At 30.8% G+C, this 23,273-nt stretch overlaps 1 protein-coding gene across 2 annotated transcripts in view; it reads left to right on the top strand.

Annotated features, from left to right (window-relative positions):
- Positions 1–2,533: 2,533 nt before the first annotated feature.
- The window catches only part of LOC108557326, a 21,726-nt gene continuing 986 nt past the window's right edge, over positions 2,534–23,273 (top strand). For both annotated transcript variants that reach the window (XM_017913800.1, XM_017913799.1), the window contains exons 1-4: positions 2,534–2,770; positions 19,508–19,797; positions 22,569–22,806; positions 22,866–22,975. In XM_017913800.1, the coding sequence (XP_017769289.1) occupies positions 19,508–19,797; positions 22,569–22,806; positions 22,866–22,975 (638 nt within the window). In that variant the 5' untranslated portion in view covers positions 2,534–2,770. The remainder of the gene's footprint in view (positions 2,771–19,507; positions 19,798–22,568; positions 22,807–22,865; positions 22,976–23,273) is intronic.

Genomic DNA, 23,273 nt, shown 5'->3' with positions numbered 1-23,273 from the left:
CTTCGTCCGCCATTCTGGTTGGCCCTACCAGCACTACTACTGATTGTTTGTTGTTGATTGTTGATTGTTTTCACTCACTATTATTCTCAACTTTACCGGAATACCGATTACCACAATTATTTAGAAAAACCTAAGCCGGAGCACCAAACACACGTCTTATCACTTCAGCGACTCAAATAATTAAAGTTTACTCGCATTTAAAGCACGGGTGTGGGATTTTGTGGATTAAGTTTCCTGCTTACTATTTGTTTAAGTTTGAGCGGTTTTAATTAGATTTCAGTTGACATCAAAATCTCTGTGAACAGGTTAGTTTTATTGGATTACTGTGATTATGCTAAGTGATTATATTGATTTAACATAAAAGAATCATTTTTGTGTTGTGTTTAGAATACATTTATAACACATACTTCTCATCTTAATTACGATATTTTTTTGATATATAAGACGCAACTTAATCCCTGTGCAGAGGGATTTTTTGCACAACTTCTGTATATTATGTTGTCATGTATTTCGGTAACACAAGTGGTGGTTTTTACGGCTTGTATAAGCGAAGTCTACTGCGTAAAGGATATGTTCGCCGCTTGTCTTAAGATCGTGGTGCGTCTTATACACCGAATAGCATGTTAATTGAAATGTTTTTTAAACACACTACAATATTGTTATTTAATAATTAATTTATCTAGTAAATACATACATAAAATAGCAGGACAATGTAAATAAATAAATAAATGTATTTATTTAAAACACCTACTATTTACACCCACAAACTTGAGCAAATATATTGATTGTATTTTCACATTTAAAGCAGCTAACAAAGCTTTAAAATAAATAACACACAAACTTAAAATATTTGCATTTATAACATATGTAAATATAACGAACCGTTTGTTCATGAATCCAAAAAATAAAACATTATTTTATAATATAAGCACAGTTTTGTGTGTTTGAATCTTTTGGTTCTTGTTTTAAAAATAAACAAATAAATAAAAATCAATAATAAAATAAAAAAAAATAATTGTTACAAAATACTATTGAGAACATAAGTATTTTTATATGTTTGCGTCACAACAATATTAGCATCGTTTGAAAAGTCCATAATTGCAGCCAAAGCTTTTTCATTAAGCACTCAATTTAGTAGAAAAAATGAAAAATGATTTTTTTATACCTAAATTTACACATTAGATAGATTAGTGTAAATCGAAATTGTAACGTTGTAAATCGAAATGTATGCAAAAAAACGCATAATTTCGTTGTTTATTAATTATGCATATTTTTTAAATTTTTTGAAGGTACATAAATCAAAGCATAAAACAAATCCTTTTAATTTAAATTAAAATCGTGTAAAAGCAAAAACGTGTAAAGAAAGTACCGTGTAAAACGAGGGATAGGTAAAAACACAACGATGCAAATACTCACTTAAATTGGTTTCTGTTATAAATAACTAATATTAACTTAAAAATCCATTCTTACAATACATTATAAATTATTCAATAAATCCTATAGGAATTTTGTAAGTATAGAAATTCATGTACATCAGATACTTAAGTGTAGCTGTAAGTAAATATGAAGAAAATTTGTAAAAATGTATTGAAGTGTTCTTATGTATTTTAATAGAAGTCAAGAAAAGTAAGATTTTCAGAGAATATTATATAATAAATCAACATTAAAAGTAATAATACTGAGAAAGTTTGTTTTTTTTGAATACATAATTGTTAGATGTAAATTTTTATCCACCAAATTTATTTTATATTCAGTATAAAATTCAAATTAATCCAAATTTTTCTCCCTCAAAAACTATTTTTGTGTTGAAAAAAAAATTAAGTTTGTAAAATAATAGCAGTTGCTTTACCATATATATATTTTTTTTAGTAAGATTATAAAATTTGAAACTATATTTTGTAGTCTATACTAAATTAAAAAAAAATATTATGAAGTTTCTACTGTCATTTTTCAGTTTTAAAAAATAACCCCTAATTAATAATTGTTCTTCATCGATTTTATTCATTGCTTAGAGGAAATAAGAACTGTCAAAAATGATATATTATAAAAAATATATGTATTTTTTTATCTATTTTACCTACGATGTAGCGTAAATTTGTTATAGAGGTTATGGTCCAATAAAGGCAACTTTCCCTTAAATAGTGAAAATAGGAAATTTTGTTTTAGATTAATTGGATTTTCATTAATTGTTATTTTAATGAAAGTTATAGAATTGAATTTTTTTTTTAATTGTTTATGTGTGCAGATTGAAACTTTGTTTGTTTGTTTTTGATGTAGGCTGTCCATATTTGTTGCTGGGTTAGACAGAGACGGAGCTTCGCCGGATGGACGTGAATGGTCACCAGATTCCCCCCACCGCCCACCGCGGCGCCCTTCGCGGGCCGCTCTTTCGCTCCATCCTTCATTATCTGTTCGTGCCTTTCTGTCTGTCGCATCAGTAACGCAAGGGTAAACCTAAAGCTCAGAATACGGTGGGCGGCAACGTTGGCTGCTGGAGCGAGAGGGCGAAGGTATTTGCCCAGGAGAGGGTGCTTCCTGCCACCCCAGTCCTTACCAACCCTCCATGAAATAAGCACGTGTAAAAGCGCACGCCGAAGCCCATCGCACGTATATAAACAGGGGTTGCCTCTACAGCGCGGAACTTCACCGAAAGCCGCCGGTGGAGGAGGACCTCTAGAGCAGACCCGAGCTACCAGTTGCGAACTTTTACCAACGAGAGATACAAACTTTTGAACTCGAAGACCACCGATCAGCACTTCTGGCTTCCAAGGTAAACATTTTTGTTTCCTTTCTTTCAAATTTCATACTTTTTTTCTCCTAGTTTGCACAATGCTTAGAAAGCGAATCTGGTCCTGCCAAAGAAACAAAAAAAAATAGGCTAATCCAAGTCCGTTCAGTGCTTTTCCCACCTTCTTGCTTTCATACAGATTTATTATGTGACCGTGACTGTATGTGCAATATTTACTTACAATCACGAAAACGTTTTCATTTTTCGATTTTGCACCAATTATATAATCCGATCAAACCGTATTTCGGTCCTTTGCCCGTTGCATAATTCGAATTAATTATTGCTGATAATCTGTTTGGATTTAACGCAGCCACCGAAATTAATTCGCAATTCAATTTCAATCACGTTCCAATTTCATCCCTGTTTAATTATTATAAATTATGTAATTAAAGTTTCTGTCTCTCCCATCGATCTGAATTAATTTATAATTACTTATTCCAATTTAACTGAAGTTCATTAAAAACGATAATGAATTTATTAAAATTTGAAACAAATTTTATTCAAGATTATCTTTTTTTATGTCCAGCGAAATTTAATTCAATGTCTTTGAATAAATCAATTTTTAATTGGAAAGTTACAAAGTAACACAATTATAATTCTACTAAGTACTTGTAAAATTTGTGAAAAATGTATTTTTTTTTTTCAATTTTTTGGAAAATTCCAGAACATTATAGGAATTATTTTAATTAAAAAATATAAGTTTTAATAGCTTATGTCGTTATAACTTGTGTTTTCAGTTATTTTAATATAAAATATTTTATATTAATTGCCAATTAAACTCATTATTAAACTCATACATACGTAGGAATTTATTTTAATTAGAAAAATTTGCACGATTTTCATATTTTAACAGAATTTAACTGCGTTAAGAAATTAATATTTTTTAGTAAAACAATTGCTAATTTTTCATTTAATTATTTTATTTAAAAATTTCATTAATTACATAAAACTAGTATACAATAATTTACTAATGTATTAAACTTATTTTTCTTTTGTTCCGTTTTGTTCAAGAAATAATTTTTAATTTATTTTCAAATTTAATACAAAAAATGTTTAATTAATTAAGCTATGAAAATCAAACAATTTTTATGTAAATTTTATAAATAGTTGAATTCCATTGAATTGTTATTATTTATTTTAATTAAAATTACAAATTTAATTCTCATAACAATTCGTAATTAACAGAATTAATATTATTTATTTTGTTCGATATTTAATTACAATACTATAGAAATATTATAAAATAAAGGAATTCGTCGAAATGAAATATATTTATAATTACAATAGAAAATAATAATTATATATAACAATGTCAATTAACGTCATTTCATATAAAGTTTTTTTTTTCTATCTGATTTATTAAAAGCACAACTAATTAACTGTGAAATTGATATTAAAAACTTGATTGTTTCTGTAGAGACAAACGTTTACGTAACGTTTCTTCAGATTCATTCAGAAAATATAAAGTGTTTATATTAAACGTTTACAAAGAAAAATCGAATTTCATTTTGAAATTTACAGTCCATTAAGTAATTGATATTTTAATTACATATACTTTATTTGCGTATTTAAAAATGAAGTAAAATGAAACATTATATAAAATGTGAAATATATACACAGAAATGATAGCATTTAAAAACAATTACAAAGTTTCAGTTTCTACATTATATAATTTTTCATGTAAATAATTGTTTTTTTTTATTATAAGAAACTGTCGTGAATAAAAAAAAACACTTTTATAAATATTTAGTTTGTTTCATATTTAGTTGTTGCGTTTATTAGATTGGAAATATTGTCAATAAATTAAACGCGAATATTCGATTCGTATACCAAACCGCATGCAATAAACAGTAATAAATATCCATGAAAATTGGCATTGTTTGGTATAGAAATGTCCGATAATTCAATGAATTATTTATTCGTAATGTCGGTTGTTGAACTGTTTTACGCAACAGATCAATATGTAAATATAAAGAAAATATTTAGTTGATTAACTTCAAAATCTTCTATTATAAAGGAGATTCTAAATTTTTATTGTTTCACTTTTTTTACCCAAAAAATGTAATTGGACATAACAATGATATAACAATTTATCAAGTTTAATAAGAAAAAAAATCAATATTTCTCTTGAAATATCCTATAAAAATTAATTGGACATATTTTCTTTTTTAATCTGTTGCGTAATCCGATTAGTTACCATTACGTTTGGTATAGAAGGTTACTTTTATAATTTCTGGATTAAGTTATTATGATAACCTCTAAGCTGAAAGGTCTTGGTTTAGTTCTTTGTTGGTGAAATACTATGTTTGATGTGGCATTTTGGACTGGAATCGGTCAGTTTTTGCGATTCCTGACGTGCTTTTTCCTCCTAACACAACTCCAATAAGATTTAGTAATAATTGTTAATATCATCACTTTTTATTTCAAATTCATACACAATTTTTATTTAATTCATTATGAATTTTTCTAACCAATATTTTGGAAATTTTTACAAATAATGTATAGAAATTGAAAATAATTTATTAACAAACAAAAATTAAGTATAATTCTACAAATTTCTCTATTTATTTTAGAATCAATGAATTTAATTTTTTGTATTCATATAATAGTGTTATTATTATATAATGTTATAAAATAATGTAATAAAAATGTACAAGTTTTTTTCATATTTAAAGAAAATTTATACAAATTGGAAATAATTTATTAACTATTTGGAAACTTTTAATTATAGATTTTTGTATAAATTTTTATAAAAGTGATTATTTTCATTTATTTGGTATGTTTTACTAAGAAATTGCATGTATTTACTTATTTTGAGCATGTTTAGATTTAAGTATAATAATCTTGTTGTTTCGTCTTGATCATCGAAAGGTAAGTCGAGAAACTTCATACTAATTTATAAATTGTTATATAATTCTAATTAAAAAATTTCATGGAATTGTACTTAGTAAATAATAGTTTCATATAAATAGCTGCAAGTTTCTTAATTTTCAATTGTAATGATCTGTTTATGAAATAATTAACCGGATTATGCGAGGATTTTGTGAAATAACTTTCAGGAAATTTTTATATAAAATTTGGAATAAACTGTAAGAAAAACGATAAAAACTACAAATTATTAAATAATAAAGTATTTATCTATTTATATAATAAAAATATGATCGTTTACACTTTATAATAACGTTTTTTTAAAAGATATTAAGTGTAATTATGAAATCGAATTTTTTGTGGAATGTGTTGAATATTTTTGTAAATGTGCTGGAAACTTCTCACTTTGTGCTGGTGAAGTGCATTTCATCTACTGACCTTTATTTATAATGGAAGCATTCATTAAATATGTACAAGAGCTCCGCATTGGTTGAATTTTTTTTCCCACCAAATTATTACATTTTCATATTTCACAATTCTCATTTTATCCTGCATTTATTCTGGCTATTTCGTTATTTTTTAAATTTAAAATATTAATGCTATTCGTGCAGTAGCATTGAATTAAATGCAAATGTGCGAAAATTCACATTGTTACATACATGCCAATTTGCAACATTTTCCATCAAACATTCATTCATGGTTGTTACAATTCTGCCGTTTTTGTTTTTCATCCAGAGTTTTTAAATAATATAAAACTCCATTTGCGGAAAACACGCGTCCGTTTTTTTCGTTATCCGATATTTTTTATGTATAATTGTAATATTAGATACCTTTTTCAAATTGAATTAGAAAATAAATATTGAAAGTCAAACTAAAAATAATGTTGAAAATTTTAGAATAAATATTTGTGAAAAATTGAAAGAAATCGATTTCAATATAAATTGAAATAAAGTATTCAGTTTGGAAGTAACGTTTGAATGACACGTTCCTTATAGGTCGTGAGGTCGCAACTGTTAGATGCACACGACGTGCCCTTAAACGTGCCCTTAACTGAACTTGAAAACGCAATTACTTAATCGGAAGTATCGAAACAGGATTACACACTATCCTCATCGCACTTCATTTGCACCTGTACTCTTTTCGAAACCTTCAAATCCATCCGCCCCTGCTGCAAACGAAGGACATCCCAAGTTCAAGGTTTTAATCACAGTGGCAATTCCATTTGCTTAATTCGCTCTCTCCCCAACACACGACATTCCAACTAGAGTTTCATAAGACGACCTCGAGCCTCGACGAGCTTCTGCCACTCTAATTATTTTTCTGCAAGAAAATCTCTTGAAAGCTTTCCTTGCTCAAGACGATGTTTTCTCATAGTGCGTGATCTTTACACGCGTTTCCGGTTTACCACAATGTTATACGTTTACACAGATTTTACCAATCAATTTTTATCGTATATCAAATTTTTGTTTAGATAAGAAATTGGTGTAACACGAGAATAAAAAAATTGAAAAGTTAATATTTAAAACGACTTCTGAAAATCACATGATTTGACTCATTTTTTTTTATTTTAATTTTGTTATTAAAAATCTGTTAATAATTCTAAAATTACAAAAAAAAAATGTTTAAAAATTTCCAATAATTTATTAACTATAAATCAAGTATATTTTCTTCAATTATTTTAAAATAAGAATAAAAAAACGTCATTTATCAGTTTATTTCAAATAGTTTTCTAATATGAGAAAAATAAATGAATCTCATTTATTATGAATTCTTTAAATATTCTGGAAATACATAAGAAAATCTTTATATTTTAGGAAAATCCGTATAATGATGATGAAATAAAAAAAAAACATAATTTTTCAGTTTATTTCAGACGTTTTCAAATATGAGAAAAGAAAAATAACTGAAAATCATAACGTAAGCTATATTGATTGTTATATCAAAAACAGTTATTTTTTTACAATTTCCATCATACATCAAAAGACAATTACCATTATTGATCCAATGTAAATGAATGCAGCAGCACTTGATAAATTGAACAGAAATCGATTTATTTATATCTGAAATTTTGAACATATGTAACGATATAGAAACAACTTTTCCATCTATCAAATAGTAACAGCGTACAGTAATTATGTAAGTGGCCGAAGACTAATGTAGTAATTTATAAACACAAATGCGCATAATCAAATCCGTTCCCAGAATCCAGGAAAATTGATGACATCAATTAATTACGTTTCTCATTTATTTTTTTCGCCATTTCTTGCAATCCACGTTAAAATGCAATTACCTCGATTCTGTTACGCAATTAATATAAAAGAGAATTTCCCCTGGCAGAAAGATTTTCAAGGAAACACAACTCAAAGGGTTTTTTAATTAATTATATCACGTAATCAAATGAAATTACTATTATATTTAAATCAGGAATTTAATTAAATAATAATTATTTATAATTAAATTAAATGATTTCTATTTTTAATTGTATTTTTTATAATGAAAATATTTTTTTTTTTTCACAAATTATAAACTTCTATAATTGTGATGTAATAATAATTTTAGGAAGTATACATAACTTTTCCTTACATATTTCATACAGATAAACCGTTTTTTAAAGAAATTTATACAATTTGAATGTTTTTTATATAATCAATAATTTTGGAATTAATTTAAATTTGCTGAATTTCAAAGTATTAACGCTTTAGTTAGTGATTGATACTGACTAATTGTTATATAATTATTTCAGAGAATAAACACCCATTAATTAACTAATGTGAAGCAATTATTATGTACATATAATAATTATTTGATTCAACGCCCACCAACTAATTGAGATATTATGCAACGCATTTATTATATAAAATGAAATGCGCATACATTTTTCTGCCAAGTTCCGTCAAGAAGATATATAAAAGGCTTTTTCTAGAAAGTAACGTAAGTTTAAAAAGGTTAAGGGTTGTTATCGAAGTAGATACAGCATTTCTAAACTTACCTTTTATGCTCTCATATATATGAACGCTCCTGAATGAGATTTATTCAGGCAAATGATCAGATCTTGCATAACAGCGACTTCCTTATATGACAAACTCTTACATGAAATTCAACGCAGCAATAAGCGTTGCAATCATTATGCGGTTCTTGAAATAACAAAAATGATGTAAAAGTAGCTTTAAGGGAGCTTATACCTTAAGGTAATTGGATTTTTTTCCAAGAAAATGTCGGTTTCAGTAAATTGCGGTGAAAATCCAAAACACAAAAACAAACAAATAAAAAAAAACAGTAACAGATTTCATGATTAACGTTGTCGATTTTGTTTGTTTGTTTTGCTGATATGTTTTCCCAGTGCATCAATTTGCATTTTAAAATTGCGTTTGCATTGCAAATGGAACGACCAACAGACATATGCAAATACAATTTAATTAACTTGGTTTCCTGATCCGCTGGAAACCGATGCCACATAGTAATTAGATTTTCTTTTATTTCGTTAATGATATTTTCCTCCCATTCCTTCGTTGCTTCTTCTACTATAGAAATCTGTGAATCCGAAGTTATTTTCTAGAGTGCACGAAATTTTTGCTGCATCGACCGAATTGATATTACGTACACACAATATTGCAGTTTCGAACAACCCGGCGCATCCGCACGATTTCAATTTGCATACGCTGTTATGCCAATAAAACGACGTTGAATCACCTGCACAATTTAATTAAATCACGGTTTACATTGCACAACAATCGAATTATTGCGTAATGAACGTGTTTAGCAGCGAAAACAATTGATGCTTATTATTCAGGTCGAGCCTTTTCCTTCTTGCTTGCTTTTCTTTCTGATTAATGGAGGAAATTTGTCAACTTGTTGACCGGCTGTTGGGGGTACAAGAAAATATTATATATAGAGGGTTGAGAAAGGGCAGCCCCTAGATACGACCGTTCAATATTTCGTCGACGTCGAATTCAACAGTTACAAGTGTGCAGTTGATATAGTTATGCAAGGCGACACAAAAAAAAATACTCATCCACTATATCAATTTTATAGTTAAAAAAATAACTTCGTATTAAATTATCTCTATAAATATTTTTATTTAATTAACAAAAGTTTGTTTTAATTAATTAAACTTTATTATAATTAAAACTATACTAATTAATTTGGAATATTTTAAGGTTTTATTATTTATATATATTTTGCAGTGTTTATTACGAATTTTATGAGTATTAAATGTACGAAGCTATAAAAGCACTTGCATAACTTAAACGAAAATGAAACGATTTTCTAGTTAATGGTCGACCCTTAGTTTGAATGCTTTAATTAAATGAAATGAAGTTTTCAATTGGACAGAAATTTAGTGCCCCGAAGGACGCAAGACCCTATATTATGACGATGCCTTTGTAGTTATATTTGAAGCATCCATGGAATGCCAATGGGCATATCTATCGTTGCTATCATGAACCGCATTCCCTTCAACAAACACGCCTCCACATCAATATCAAATTTACTATGATTTTTTAAATGTTCATCAAAAAATTATTTAACTACACTTTTTATAAATACGCGTCCATGAAAATGTAGTTACATATTTTGTTTACTCATCCCTTGTTTATTTATATCCCCGTCAAATCAGAATCGCAATGTAATTAGTATTGAAATAAATGGTCATTGTTTTCGAACGCTTACGCTATCTGCGAACGCATATACATTTCCAAACCCCATTTGACGTTGGCTTTATTTTCGCTCTCGCTTGTAATTATTGCGTGTCGGATGCGTTATTTCCGTGGAGAATACAAAACCGCCCACTCGCTTTATTTACATAACGCTCGTTCTAACCCCATACCACATAATTTTGCGTGTCCAACTTTTGTCCACTTTCCATCTGAATATGCTCTCACTGTAAAATCATGATTAATAGAGTGGATTATAGGGATTTTCAGTAAAAATTTCATTGAATCGATATCACGCCTGGCTTCCTGCAAGGCTCCGACCTCCTCCTGAGAAAAACAACATCCACTCAGTAAATAAAACTGTTAATCTTTATAAACGCCGATTGCGTGCCATTAATTATTCAATAGGAGCAATGAAATGAAGAAGAAGAAAAAAACATCAGGTTGGCATTTAAATTCTGCCATTAATCTGCAAACTGGAATTAGGCAAATATTTGGTAGCGCCGCTGCCTGGTTTAAACTGTGTACTTACGGTATTAGCATAAAACAATATGGCGGTTCTTCTCCCCTTTGGAAATGTATGAAGGAGGAGGATGGGATGAGGCTGTGCACACACGTATACAGATCAATCCATACGCGGAGACGGTTTCCAAGAAAAGTGGTTTCGGGCGGGAGGATAAAAGAAGGGTATGTCATAGTTTCTGGATGGCGTAGGATTACTGTCACATTCGTGTCGAACGTCTGGCTAGAGATTACGATGGATTTCGAGTTCATTCTCGAGCATTACGAGACTCCAATATTTATCTATATATAATATAGTATATATAGATATATAGAAAGATCGAAGCTGAAGTAGTCCTACATTGCAGATATTGTTCTTTTTCTTACACTTCTTTTTGTTTAATATTTACTTTGGTATTTATCATTTAATGGGATTTCGATTGAATCGGTTGGCGGAGTAGAAGGACAAAGTTTAAACTTTTCTTGCTTCTACTTTTTTTTTTCAATGGAATCCGGAAAGAGCTGCACAATGAAATCACCTTCGTTGCAAATCGAATTGAGATTGATAAATTGCGAATGTCGACGGAGGGATTACGTTTCGATTACTCTATTTTTAGTTTTGCTTCGTCTCATCTAAATAATTGCAGCTCCCCTTCATAAAAAACTTTCGAATCGAATATGTATCTCCTGAAGTTGCGTAGTGAGGAGACGTGGAAGGAGAAGCAAACTGAAACTTTGCTGAAAACTAATAGTCAGGATACGTGAGTCTGCTCGGATTTTATTTTCTATTTTGTCTTCTTCTTTGTTCGCCTTTAAGCTTTACGGCCATTCAGGACTCTATCATTCCATCCGCTTTAATTTCACTTATCCTTCGTAAGTCCTGTTTATTTGTGGAAAGTATAGTCCTCTTCTTGAAGTTGAAACTGTTGAACGTCTGTCGAAGCTGCTTACGGATTTAAAAAAGAGGAAACAATAGGACATTGTCAACTCATACCTTAGTAATTCTCTCATTTAAATTTACATTTTCCCGGGTGAATATAAAAAAATAATTAGAAGATTATTGAGTAAAATATTGAATATAATGCTTGGAATATATATAACTTTGCAACTTACAGATTAAAATTTTAAATTGATTTTTTCAGAACAAAAATTGGAAATGATCTATATTAATTAATGTTTGTAAGTTTTTGTTTGAAATTTAATATAATATATAAATTAGGAAATTAGTTATAACGATGTAAGCATTAGAAGCAATTTGTTGGTGTTACATAACGGAGGTCCGAAAGTCAGCGTGTGTTTTATTGGCAAAACCTTCGGTCTAATTACTAGCTGAAGGGTTCCGAAATTGATAGGGATACTTATGTAAGCACCAATAACTGTGTGCGGTAACATTAAACTAGGTGGTGATTTAAAGAGGAACTTCCATAACTCCGTGCGATAGGCGTACAAAGTTTAACAAGCAATTCCGATGTTATTAAGCACTAAATCGTTAAGAATAAAGTCGCACAATAAGTTTGTTAATCATCAATAAATATGAAAATAAAACTTTCAGTTTATAAAACATATTGCGAACAGAGCGCGTATTCGATGATGGCGTAACGCATCTGGAACGGTGCCAGACGAGGTGACATCAGGCTTTAAACGATCTCTGGATCAATATTGGGAATTAGTGGATTAATGGAATTCCAAATAAATTGCGTAATTTCATTTGATCCCTCGCATTTAAGGGATGCTGGAATTCAATATTTACTTTATGAACAAATCTTCAATGAAGGAACGCGCTCTGTCGACTTCTCAAGTTAATTATTGAACTTTCACGAGTTTCCCTAAACAAAGTTACTACAAATCGTAATGTCCGTTGACGGCGATTTCATTGAATCATCGGCGTTCACTGAAACTTTACGATTCACAAATATTGAAGTTACCACGCAAGCAGGATTCAAATTCCAATAGTTTTTTTTTCTTATTGAATATGTTATTCGCAATAAAAAGAAAGGATATGAAAAACACAGACAAAATGGGAATATTCAATATATCCTGCAATATTTTTTAAATATTTATATAATCGATTTATTGTGATGTATGAAAACTAGTTTCAATCTATAATCTATCTTATTTACAGAAATTTATTTAAAATTATTACAAAAGTATTTTTATTTTACATATAATATATAAAAATTGATTAACTTTTTTTTGGCAAGAATTATAATATAATACAACTTAAACTTAAAACGTTATGTAATTTAATTAATAAAAAATGTAATTGTTGAATTTGCTTAATTTAAGGCATTAGTAATCATAGATGGAATAAATTCTACATAAATTAATTAGACGGCATCAGATTTGAAGATGACTGGCGAGACTTTTGAGTATATGTCTAAGAGGTTGGCAAATATGTCAAGTGCATCTAATGATTTCATTCGGATCGAAGGAACAACACTAGTGATAGCTCATCCACAAGGGTTGCTAATAAAACTAAAGTTCCAGTTTAATTAAATATGTATTTCTAATATATTTGCTAATAAAAAATTCTTCATGAAATTCATGAAAATACTAAAAATTAATTAATGAAATTAGCAATTAATGTATATTTTAAATTTTGTGAGCGGGAATTATTGAATTGTCTTAGGAGTAAAAGGGTTGTTGAATTTGCATTTAGAAGAGGATTCAAATGAGGATCTTAGTTAATTAAAGACAACGGCAATCAAAGATGAAATGGTTGAGACCCTTCTGCTTATACAAACTAAGATTAATCAAATGGCTTCAGATTTGAAGATGAATGACGAGGATTTCGTGTATATTGCCACGTCTGAGAGCTTGGCAAATATCGGGCAAAATTCATTTCCCCCAAAGAGATAGATTTAATACAAAAAAAATCAGCATTTTTTTTTATTTGCTTTTAGTTTCGTGTCTATATTGAAGTAAATATTGTTGAATTAAATAAAAGTGTTGTTAAATATATGTGCTAATAGAAATAAATATACTTAATATTGATGAGGTAATTATATAAAAGCTTTTGTCTATAAATTGTAATGTATACTAAAGTAGGTTTATTAGATTTTGCGAATTGCGTAAATTACATAGGGTGTTCCTATAAATTCAATGGATGAGAACAAACTCATTATGCTTATGCAGGGTTTCAGTGTACTAAATTAAATTCAAGATGTAGTGTGTTTAGTATAAATGGTACAGCAAGAAAACTATAAATTGTAGTTAATTGTTGAAAGGAAATTGTTTGGGTTGGCGGCGGGGGCGGCGAGTGGCTGCGATAATTAAATTTTAATGTCGCGTTACCGCCTCCTCATCCTCTCAACCACCCTTCTGCTTCATCCAGTCGCGGGGGAGACGCCACCACTTTTCTCTCGAAAACTAAATTTAATTAAAAGATAAAATTCGCTAACGACAACCAACTACTCGCTGCATGAGCATTTCAAGATATGTATGACAGTTAATGTTAAATTCCAACTGGTGAAGTATTTAACCCGCACGAGTAAGGGGATGAGGTATGATAAATGGAAAGCAAAAAAGATGGAGAAGGACAAGAAAGAAATGAACATCTTAGGAAAATAATTCAGAGGATCTTTCGTATCCATCAGGAAAAGTGCAACTTTTTTTTCTCTTCTTCTTGTCTTCGTGAGTTTTTTTCTTTTTTTTTTTTGGCTTCTTCTCGACATATTTTTCTTGTCGTTCGCGTTTAATTTTTCTTCTCGCTTGAGCTGGAATTAAATTCCGAGCGCGTAATTTTATAATGAAATTAATTAATTTTGCGACGTGCAAAAATTAAGGAGATACAGAATGGAGACGCAGGGGGATGGAAAAAGCAATTAGCGACTAAACTATTTGTGTCTCCTCTCCTCTTATTTTTTCTTTCTTTCTTCGTCTTTGCGGAATAAATTAGAAAATACTTGGAGACGAACGACAGTAATTACACGTCACTTTTGATATCAATGGACATACTTTCTTAGTAACAAAAATTGTAACATGCTATTTTTTAGGATTTATTTTTTAGTTATTCATACATTTTGGTATTATATATAAACATATTACTATTTTTTTGGTACTAGTATTAAGTTAGGTTACTAGATTTTTTTTCATTTTTTTCCTTTCAAGAATTTCATTTTCTTCTTAACAAATAATTATTTAAATAATATTATACAAGTTCAATCTCATATTACATTTTACATACTGGATTTTAAATATTTGTGGTCTGAAAGTTTCGATGGATGCGATTCCAAGTTGTTTCCGTTTGTTCCGTATATACTTCTTCCAAGTGCAATGATGATAGAGATGCAAGGTATAAAGTTTCAGTAAAACATAGTTGTTCATATCATAGTTTAGTTACCCATTGTTAAAATTTGTTGTTGCACAATTTCCCAGTTAAGATGTTTCTTAATTATGATATTTCATACTTTGATTCTAATTACCTTTATTATATAAACATTACGTTAAAAATTAAGTAAAAATAATTACAAAGAAAATTAGTTATAAATTTTTTGTCCTAAAAAAAATTGAATCAGGATCATAAAATATTCTTGTTGAAATAAGTTTTTTTTTTACATATATGAATTTTTAATGTTGAAATGTGATGTATTTATCCATCCAAATACATCAGCATCCGTTTTACATGAAATTAATATTGTTTCATTGTTATAAAGCTATGTAATTCGAAGCGATTTGCTGCATATTTGGAGAATTCGTTACATGACCGGAAATGGCTGAATGAATTTCCGTGGAAACAATAAACGGCCTATTTGTCGGTCCGACGACTTTGGGAATGCCAATTTTGTAGGTCGACAATTGGAATCTGTGTATCGACGTGGTTTTAAGAGAAAAATACTGCAACAAGGAAAGAGAAAAGAAGAGAATCTGAAGTAGATTGAATTCCGCTTTGCGTTTAATGAAAAAGGAACTGACGGAAGTTGGTTTGCTCCGTCCGACATGAGAGGAATTAGCTAATGGCCGGAACGCAAAGAAAATCAACTTGCTGCCCTTCCACCCATCAAATCGTTTGAGCACTTCCTAGCAGGATGAAGAAAATCTCAAAGGTTATTTCTGAGCTTTATGAACCTGGAAAGAGGGACCTACCCAATCCTACCCGTCCTCTCAGCTCGTAATAAGAAACGTGCAAGTGGAAAATGCATTAGCTACACTGGAACAGATTCAATAAGGGCTTCGCAGCCTTCATCCTAAATGTAGGGTAATGCTGAATCCAAGCAACAACTAACAAATGCGGCCAGCTTAGAGCGTAACAGGTGCTAAAGATGTCGGAATAACTCATTTGCTAAATCTCTTATTAGCGAAGGGCATGAGGGGAAAAAGCACCTGGCGATAAATTGCGGAACTCTTTCTGCCTCGTTTTTGTTGTATGTTGTTTTTTCTCTCTTTGTTTTATTATCTGTAGCTTACCGAGTCGCAACGTACCGTCGGATTGATCGTCGCAATAAATCGCCGCAGATGTTAAGGAAACGAATTGCCAAATTTTACGACGGCTCCCTCATAAAGTACAACAACTGCAAAAAGTTAACCGTAAACCTGAACGAGAAGTTAATGGAATGGGAGGAACTCTAATGATGTTGTGGCTGCAAGGTTAAGGATTAGACCCTCTGTCATTAGTAGTGGTCCTGCACATTGCTGTACAGTTTTGGTATTCAGGACCAGTTCCATCCTCAGAACGGATGTAATGTAGAAACCCATTATCCTTCTTCTTTCCGCAATACATTATTTTACCCTTAGCTAAGAACTACATACCAAAAAAACTTAGACTTGTCTATAAAACCAGCAAAATAATTGAGTGATCAATTTGGAGCTTCAATACTCAAGAAGTTTTATTAATAAGTTTTCATCAAATACAAACAACTAAAAAAAATAGTATTTAGTCTCAATGTTCATCATGTATAAATACATTAGTTGTCTTCATATTTGTATTTGTTTCATAACATTATTGAATAATTTATTTGTTCGTTGAGTATTTCAAAATAAATAATTCGATTAGTATTAAAAACTATTTTTAATTAATTTAAAATGTTTTATAGTATGTATTTAACGATTTGATAGATGTATACAATTGCGTTCAGTTTAATTTAGGAATTAGGAATTAGTTGTACGGATTAGCGGAAATTGACATTGAAATTGTCGCGTAGCGAAGTGAGTTGAGTTGAGTTAATGTTTGGATTGTAATGCAATTGAATTATAGTTGATTGGAATTTATCGTTGTACAAAAACAAATACCGCACGACAGAAGGGTGTGAGTAAATTATTGGATGTCCAGTTTAAATGGTTGAAATGAAGCAAACCGATTTTCCCCTGTAATACGGCCTTTGGGAATGTTTGGCACCGAATTGGAGGTGGCAGATTCCGATCAATAGTTTCAATGGTGCAAACACATTCACTTCCTGGTGCGATTGCTCCTCAACTACGAATTGGAGTGCATACAAGGGGTTGCGTTGCATTAAGTGAATTGGGGATAGTTTTTTTATTATTATTACTCTTTTTTTCCATCCATTATTTCTGAAGTTTTGTTTCATCCCTTATTCTGCATACAAACATGTATGTGTGTATATATATAGGTTGGTCTAAATTGGATGAAGTTATTAAAGGTTGCCCATGAATATCAGCACGTGATGCTACTTTGCATATACACCTGTTGCTATCTAAAATCCCTCCGGTTTCATTGATAAACGCGGCTCGCTCTGTCTCCTTTCCTCCTGACCAGATCCAAGCTTTTCCATCGGCCCCTCCGTGGTCCCTCCAACCCCTGAAATAGAATCTATGAAGTGCTGGCTATATTTCACAGTTATTGCGGGCCTGAATATTCACGGGGCTTGATTACGCTGCCTTCGCCAGCAAGAAACCTTTCCATCATCCTTAACCACCGCCCATGTCAACTCAATTACATATCTAAAACTACCAAACTTTATACTTATTTTGAACACAATCTCTAACGAAATTGCTAAATAGTAGCAATATTTCTACTAGAAAAAACATTCAATTTAATAATATTAGATATATCATTCAATTTAGGTGTAATCAATCAACTATTTTAGAATATGAGATAATATAAAAATACTTAACTTTTTGAATATATTGGTTACAATAAAGGTTATTATTATTAATACTAAAAACTTACTAAATTTCTTGAGAATTCCCGGGAATGCCTTAAACAGTTGTCTCGTGTCGCAACGTATAGTTGATTAGATTAATTTTACTTTTGACGGAAGTCTCTGAGCAGAATTGTCAGAAAAAAAACCTTGATATATTTCCGTATTAATTCCGTTTTGCAATTTTAGATTGAGTTCGATATATGCCGTTCGATACAATATGCAATATTAAGTTTAATACATATGAAATGCGAAAATAACTTTGCAATTTAACTTTATTTGAATCGAAATCCCAGAGACCTGTCAAAGTGCACATGTTCGCTTTAATGTGATATATATAAAGAGAGGGACAAAAAAAAGAAAATATGCATAGCAGGAAAATTTATAGTGACACGTATATTAGATTTAACAACTTTCCGGGAATAAGGTCGAGATTGAACCTGAGATTGGAAAATTTTTCGGTTTTGTGGAACAAACAAAAAATTAAAGGGGAGAAAATAAAGAGTGGAAAAAGAGAGGGACAGTAAACCTCGCTTTATGTAAATTTGCACTGCTGCGATCCTGAGATTCAAATCCTGCAATCTGCTAGATGAAAGGCAAATTGAATAATACACATAACATATTACACCTCGATTTGCACAAATACACGAGAATTGCGGTCTGTATACGCCAAAATCAGGAGCTTGTAATATATACATTATTCATTAGTAGGCAATTTGGTTACTATATTAAATGCAGCAAAGCCTCGAATAGTCCCAATTTAATTAGTTTCATTGCAAATTTAGCTTTAGTAAATAATTAATTTTCATTACATTGAATCAGAAATACGACATTTATATTTATTTACGAATGCATAATACGAATTTGATGTTTCTTTGTTACATTGTACACAGTAAAAATCATAGAGGTATGCATTTTTAAAATGAGTCGTTTTCGTTGGAAAGAAGTAATTGAAGTTCATTCATTCATTCTTCTCTTTTCGACCGAATTGCTACTTTTGTAAGGAGCAAATACCGTATTTTTCTTCTTATATCGAGGAAGCAAGTCCTTTTAGCGAGATCACAATAATATTTCCGTTGCCCAGAAGGGCAAGTATAGAATTAGATTGCCCATAAGAAGTGTACAAGCGAAGGAAACGTTTCGACGAACATCAAAGGACACTTCGTAATAACTATCTCTTAAATATTATACAATTACCTCCAACCTCCTTCGTTCTTGGAATTAAACATTTCCGTTCCTTTCATATCATAATAAAACATTTACAATGCGACACAATTGAAGTAATTTTAACTGAAGTAAAGCATTTCATATTTTTTTGTTATTTAAAAAAAAATTATTAATTTTCATAATTATATGAAAGTTAAGAAACAAAATTTACTATGAATTATTGAAATTGTAAGATTTTAATTAATTTATATAATTAATGAGTTTTATTTCAGGTTATTAATTCATTAATTTAATATAATTAATAAGTTTATTATAATGAAACAATGCATATATTAAAATATATAATAGAATATTAAACGGGGGAAGGCGCAAATTAGGACCTTATAATTTCTTAAGAAAAATTCTTATAAAACTGTTTTAATTTTCTGTTTCAGATGCAAGTCAGCTCGTTGCTGAGGACGGTGTTCATCTGGTGGTTGGTTTGCCAACAGACCAGATCGTTCACCATAACCAGGAACAAGGAGTACCGTGGTTCCGGAGAGGTGGTCTCCGGTAAAGACGCCGTTAACAACGAGCCAACCTGTGAAGAGTTGAAGGCTATGTGGCGTTTCTCTAAGAGACAGTCCAGGGCTGCTGAAATCACTAACGAAATACCGACCTATCGCGACCCCTTTGCCTACAACGTTTGGGAACCGTACTACGCCCGCAGCAGAAGCATGGGAGGGTGAGTCCCCAAAAGAAATCCATTCATCCGGAACGATGATTCCAGGAATATTTCGCATTTACATAAAATCCTTCAAAACCACCCCCACGTTTCATCCTTCCATCTGCTGTTTACACACGCACCAGGAATTAATTCACCACGAAAACTTCCCATCGAAAACTAACTTCTTTTTTTATCCGCACGTTTTACCTCGAAATTTCAATTTAATTTTCATATTTATTATGTAGATTTTTTTTTTGCAGTTTTCAATCCTTTTCAGTCTATTTCGTATATTCTGTAATATTTATGAAATTCAGCTGCATGGATTCCTGTTGCCCCTGACCTTCAGCCGCTCGCATATTTATTTTATGATCGAATGTGGACTTTAATCCACTTCGATTTTCCTTAGAACGCGTATGCAGCAGTAATTCGATTTTTCAATTTTCTTCAAGCACATACAATATTCCTACGTATTTGCATGTATTATGTCGTATTATATCTGGATGCTGCTCGAAATGTCAAGAGTACAACACTCAAGATTCCGGGATTTCATTTGTCCCATTTGTTCCCTGAAACATATACACGAGGGTTCTCATAAATGAAAACGAATATGTCTTATTTATGACTTCTACGTAATAAAATATAGCGCAGATCAACGTTATTCTTTGTTGCAATTGATTAAAGTTTATACCATTTTTTTTTAACTTAATTAACAAACCAAATAATTTATATAAGAACAAAACAGATCTCTAAATAACATATAGTTACGTAATATTAAATTTGTTTCTTATTCTTTTTTCCAATATTGTGTGTAGAAAAATTCGTACTAATGATTTAATCTATTTCCACTAATTTTTTTTTAATATGTTCTTGTTTAGATCAATTATATCACAAAGACAATTAATTAATTATAATTAACATTTTCATTTCGGATTATTAATTTAATGCAATTAATAAATATGATAATGAAACAATGTTTACATTAAAATAATTATATAACAGAATATCATTAATTGGCACCGTTTGCTGCAAATTCCATACAGAATGCAAAACGGATGTGAACGAATTTAATACAGGCCGTTTGTTAGTTGAAACAAAACCTATTTATTTTAAAACAAAACAAATTTTGAATACCCAATAAAACAGCTGTTATTGAAAAAAAATGCAAATGAATAGTATTTAAAGCATGGTTAAATTCTTTAATATATGAGAAATTCAATGCAAAAAAACAATGATGCTCCAACTTCCGTTTGTGATATATGATTATGAAAACTGAGTAATCCAGCTTTATTTGAAACTTAATTACTAGGGGATTGATTTAAAAGCCTACATGTTCATGGCATAAATTTCCGAGGTTCTGACAATAAAATAACGTCCTACAATCCGTTTAATGGACACATTCTAAAGCTGTCCGACCACAACGGATTCGACAAGCCTTTGGATTTCGTTCGCAGCATGGACTTTTCCAAAACGTTGAAATGAAAGTCACTGGCTGGTTCACAGTTTACGGATGATTGATTTATAAAAGTCTAGGATAAAATGTTTTGTGCTGCTTCTAAAATATTCTTTAGAACCGATAGTATAGTTATGTGAGAGATTTTTAAGGATCAATATATAATTATTATAAAAAATGTGTTTAGTAAATTAGTATAAGTATTCTTGAAATAGTAATTAAAAAGAATGACTAATTTAGTTAAGTATAACTAATTACCATCAAAATAGGTTTAATGTTTTAATTGAACTCTATAATTTCCTTCCTCGCAAATTTTATTTTATCCTAATTAACGTTATTGTTCAATAAAGTTTACGTAATTTAACATTTTATTAATTAATTTGGGTACTTAAAAAACGTGGGACAATGTTTATGTTTGTCAATAAAAATAATCAGTTTGATAATGATCATCTTGCGGCGACGAGTTTAATGTGTCAATTGAATTAAGGATAACTACAGGACTCCAAGGAATATGTAATTACATTATTGTCAGACCTCGGGTAACGATTTTTTTTCTATGTCTGTGTGTGTATGTATACTCTTCTTCCAGCTTCCTTGTGCTATTAAGGAAATTGCAAGCCGGATTTCATCTGCATGCCACGCATAATTTAATCCAAGCCTACCCACTTAAAGACCATTTACATAATGCGGCTTTAATTGCATAAGCCGTCATACTGCTCCCTTTTCTGAAAGTGTATATAATGTGTATTTTATATATGTATGTATATAGAATATATTATATAAAATTTCGTTTTAATGCTTGAGCCATGTTTTCTCCGATGCTTTTGGAAAGGTTTCACAAACGTGAGGGTCTAACAAAAGACTCCATTGTTGGTACCATCCAATACAATTCATTTACATAAATGGAACAATCCAAGCTTATAAAAGGGACTACTTTTTTATTGCTTCGATTATTAACCCCAGTCGCGTTTTATTTTCGTTTGTATATTTTCTTTATTATTCAACAATCAGTATTCGTTTAATTTAATTAAACCAAAAGAACCACGGTCATAATGCAATAAATGAAAATATTGACATTTTCGTTTCATCTGAAACCAATTTTTTAAATCACATAAAATCGTTTATTTTTGTTGATACAAATATGTGCGGTTTATGATTTGAAATAGTTTTTAGTAATCAAACTATTATGTCTATTATAAAGGCGGAAAGTCTTTATTGTATAACAATTTTTTTTTGTAATGTATTTGATCTTAACTCTTTGATTTTCACGTCTTTATAGGAATTATTTAAATAAGGATGTGTACAAATTGAAATGGAGTTGTGGCTATGTGTTTTGCAGATTAAGGGTTGGAAATCGTTACCGTGGAAGACCTGTCTATGGACGCGTGATCCATAAGCCCCCGATGTTACGTATCCAGGATGTTGCTGAGAGGAACAGGGCCTTTGAGGAAGTTGCCAGGATGTACGGCAACGTCCAAAAGACCACCGAGCCAAGACGCAGGGTCACAGCTTTCCGGTTGTCCGGAGGTGCTCATCTCCCGCTCACTCCACAGAGCGGAAGTTTCCAGCATCTTAAAGTAAACACAGGAAATAAGGGACGTCAATGGGGAATTTACTGATCCGGTCATCCTTTCAGGAGCTGATTAGAACTGAGAGGGCTCGTGAACTACAGGAGCAACGTCTCGCCGAAGAAGCCGAGGCCAGATCCGATGCCCTCAAGGAATTGGCCAACGGCATCCAAAAGGCGTAAGTATAATGGCGGTAGAAGTTTGTTTCAATACAGCGCCCACGCGCAACAACTTTGAGTGAGACTGAAACAGCCCTCTGTGCCACTCCTGAAACTTCGCTCAAATAACTAAAACATGAAATCCATCCATGCCACTGTGCTGGATAATCGCATTCACGTTGCTGAAAACCGGTTAACGCAGGACTAGTTCCGAGATTAGTTACAGGGCGCTTGGCAATTATCAAATTAAATGAAACCTGTTAGCTGGAAAACTTCATCAAAGTCCGTTCGCGGTTTGGTAAACGTGAGATGTCAAGA

Source organism: Nicrophorus vespilloides, unplaced genomic scaffold, assembly GCF_001412225.1.
Source record: "Nicrophorus vespilloides isolate i.1.1-1 unplaced genomic scaffold, Nicve_v1.0, whole genome shotgun sequence".
NCBI lineage: Eukaryota > Metazoa > Arthropoda > Insecta > Coleoptera > Silphidae > Nicrophorus > Nicrophorus vespilloides.
The sequence above is the reverse complement of the archived record's forward strand: the minus strand, read 5'-3'. Positions and strand labels throughout refer to the sequence as shown.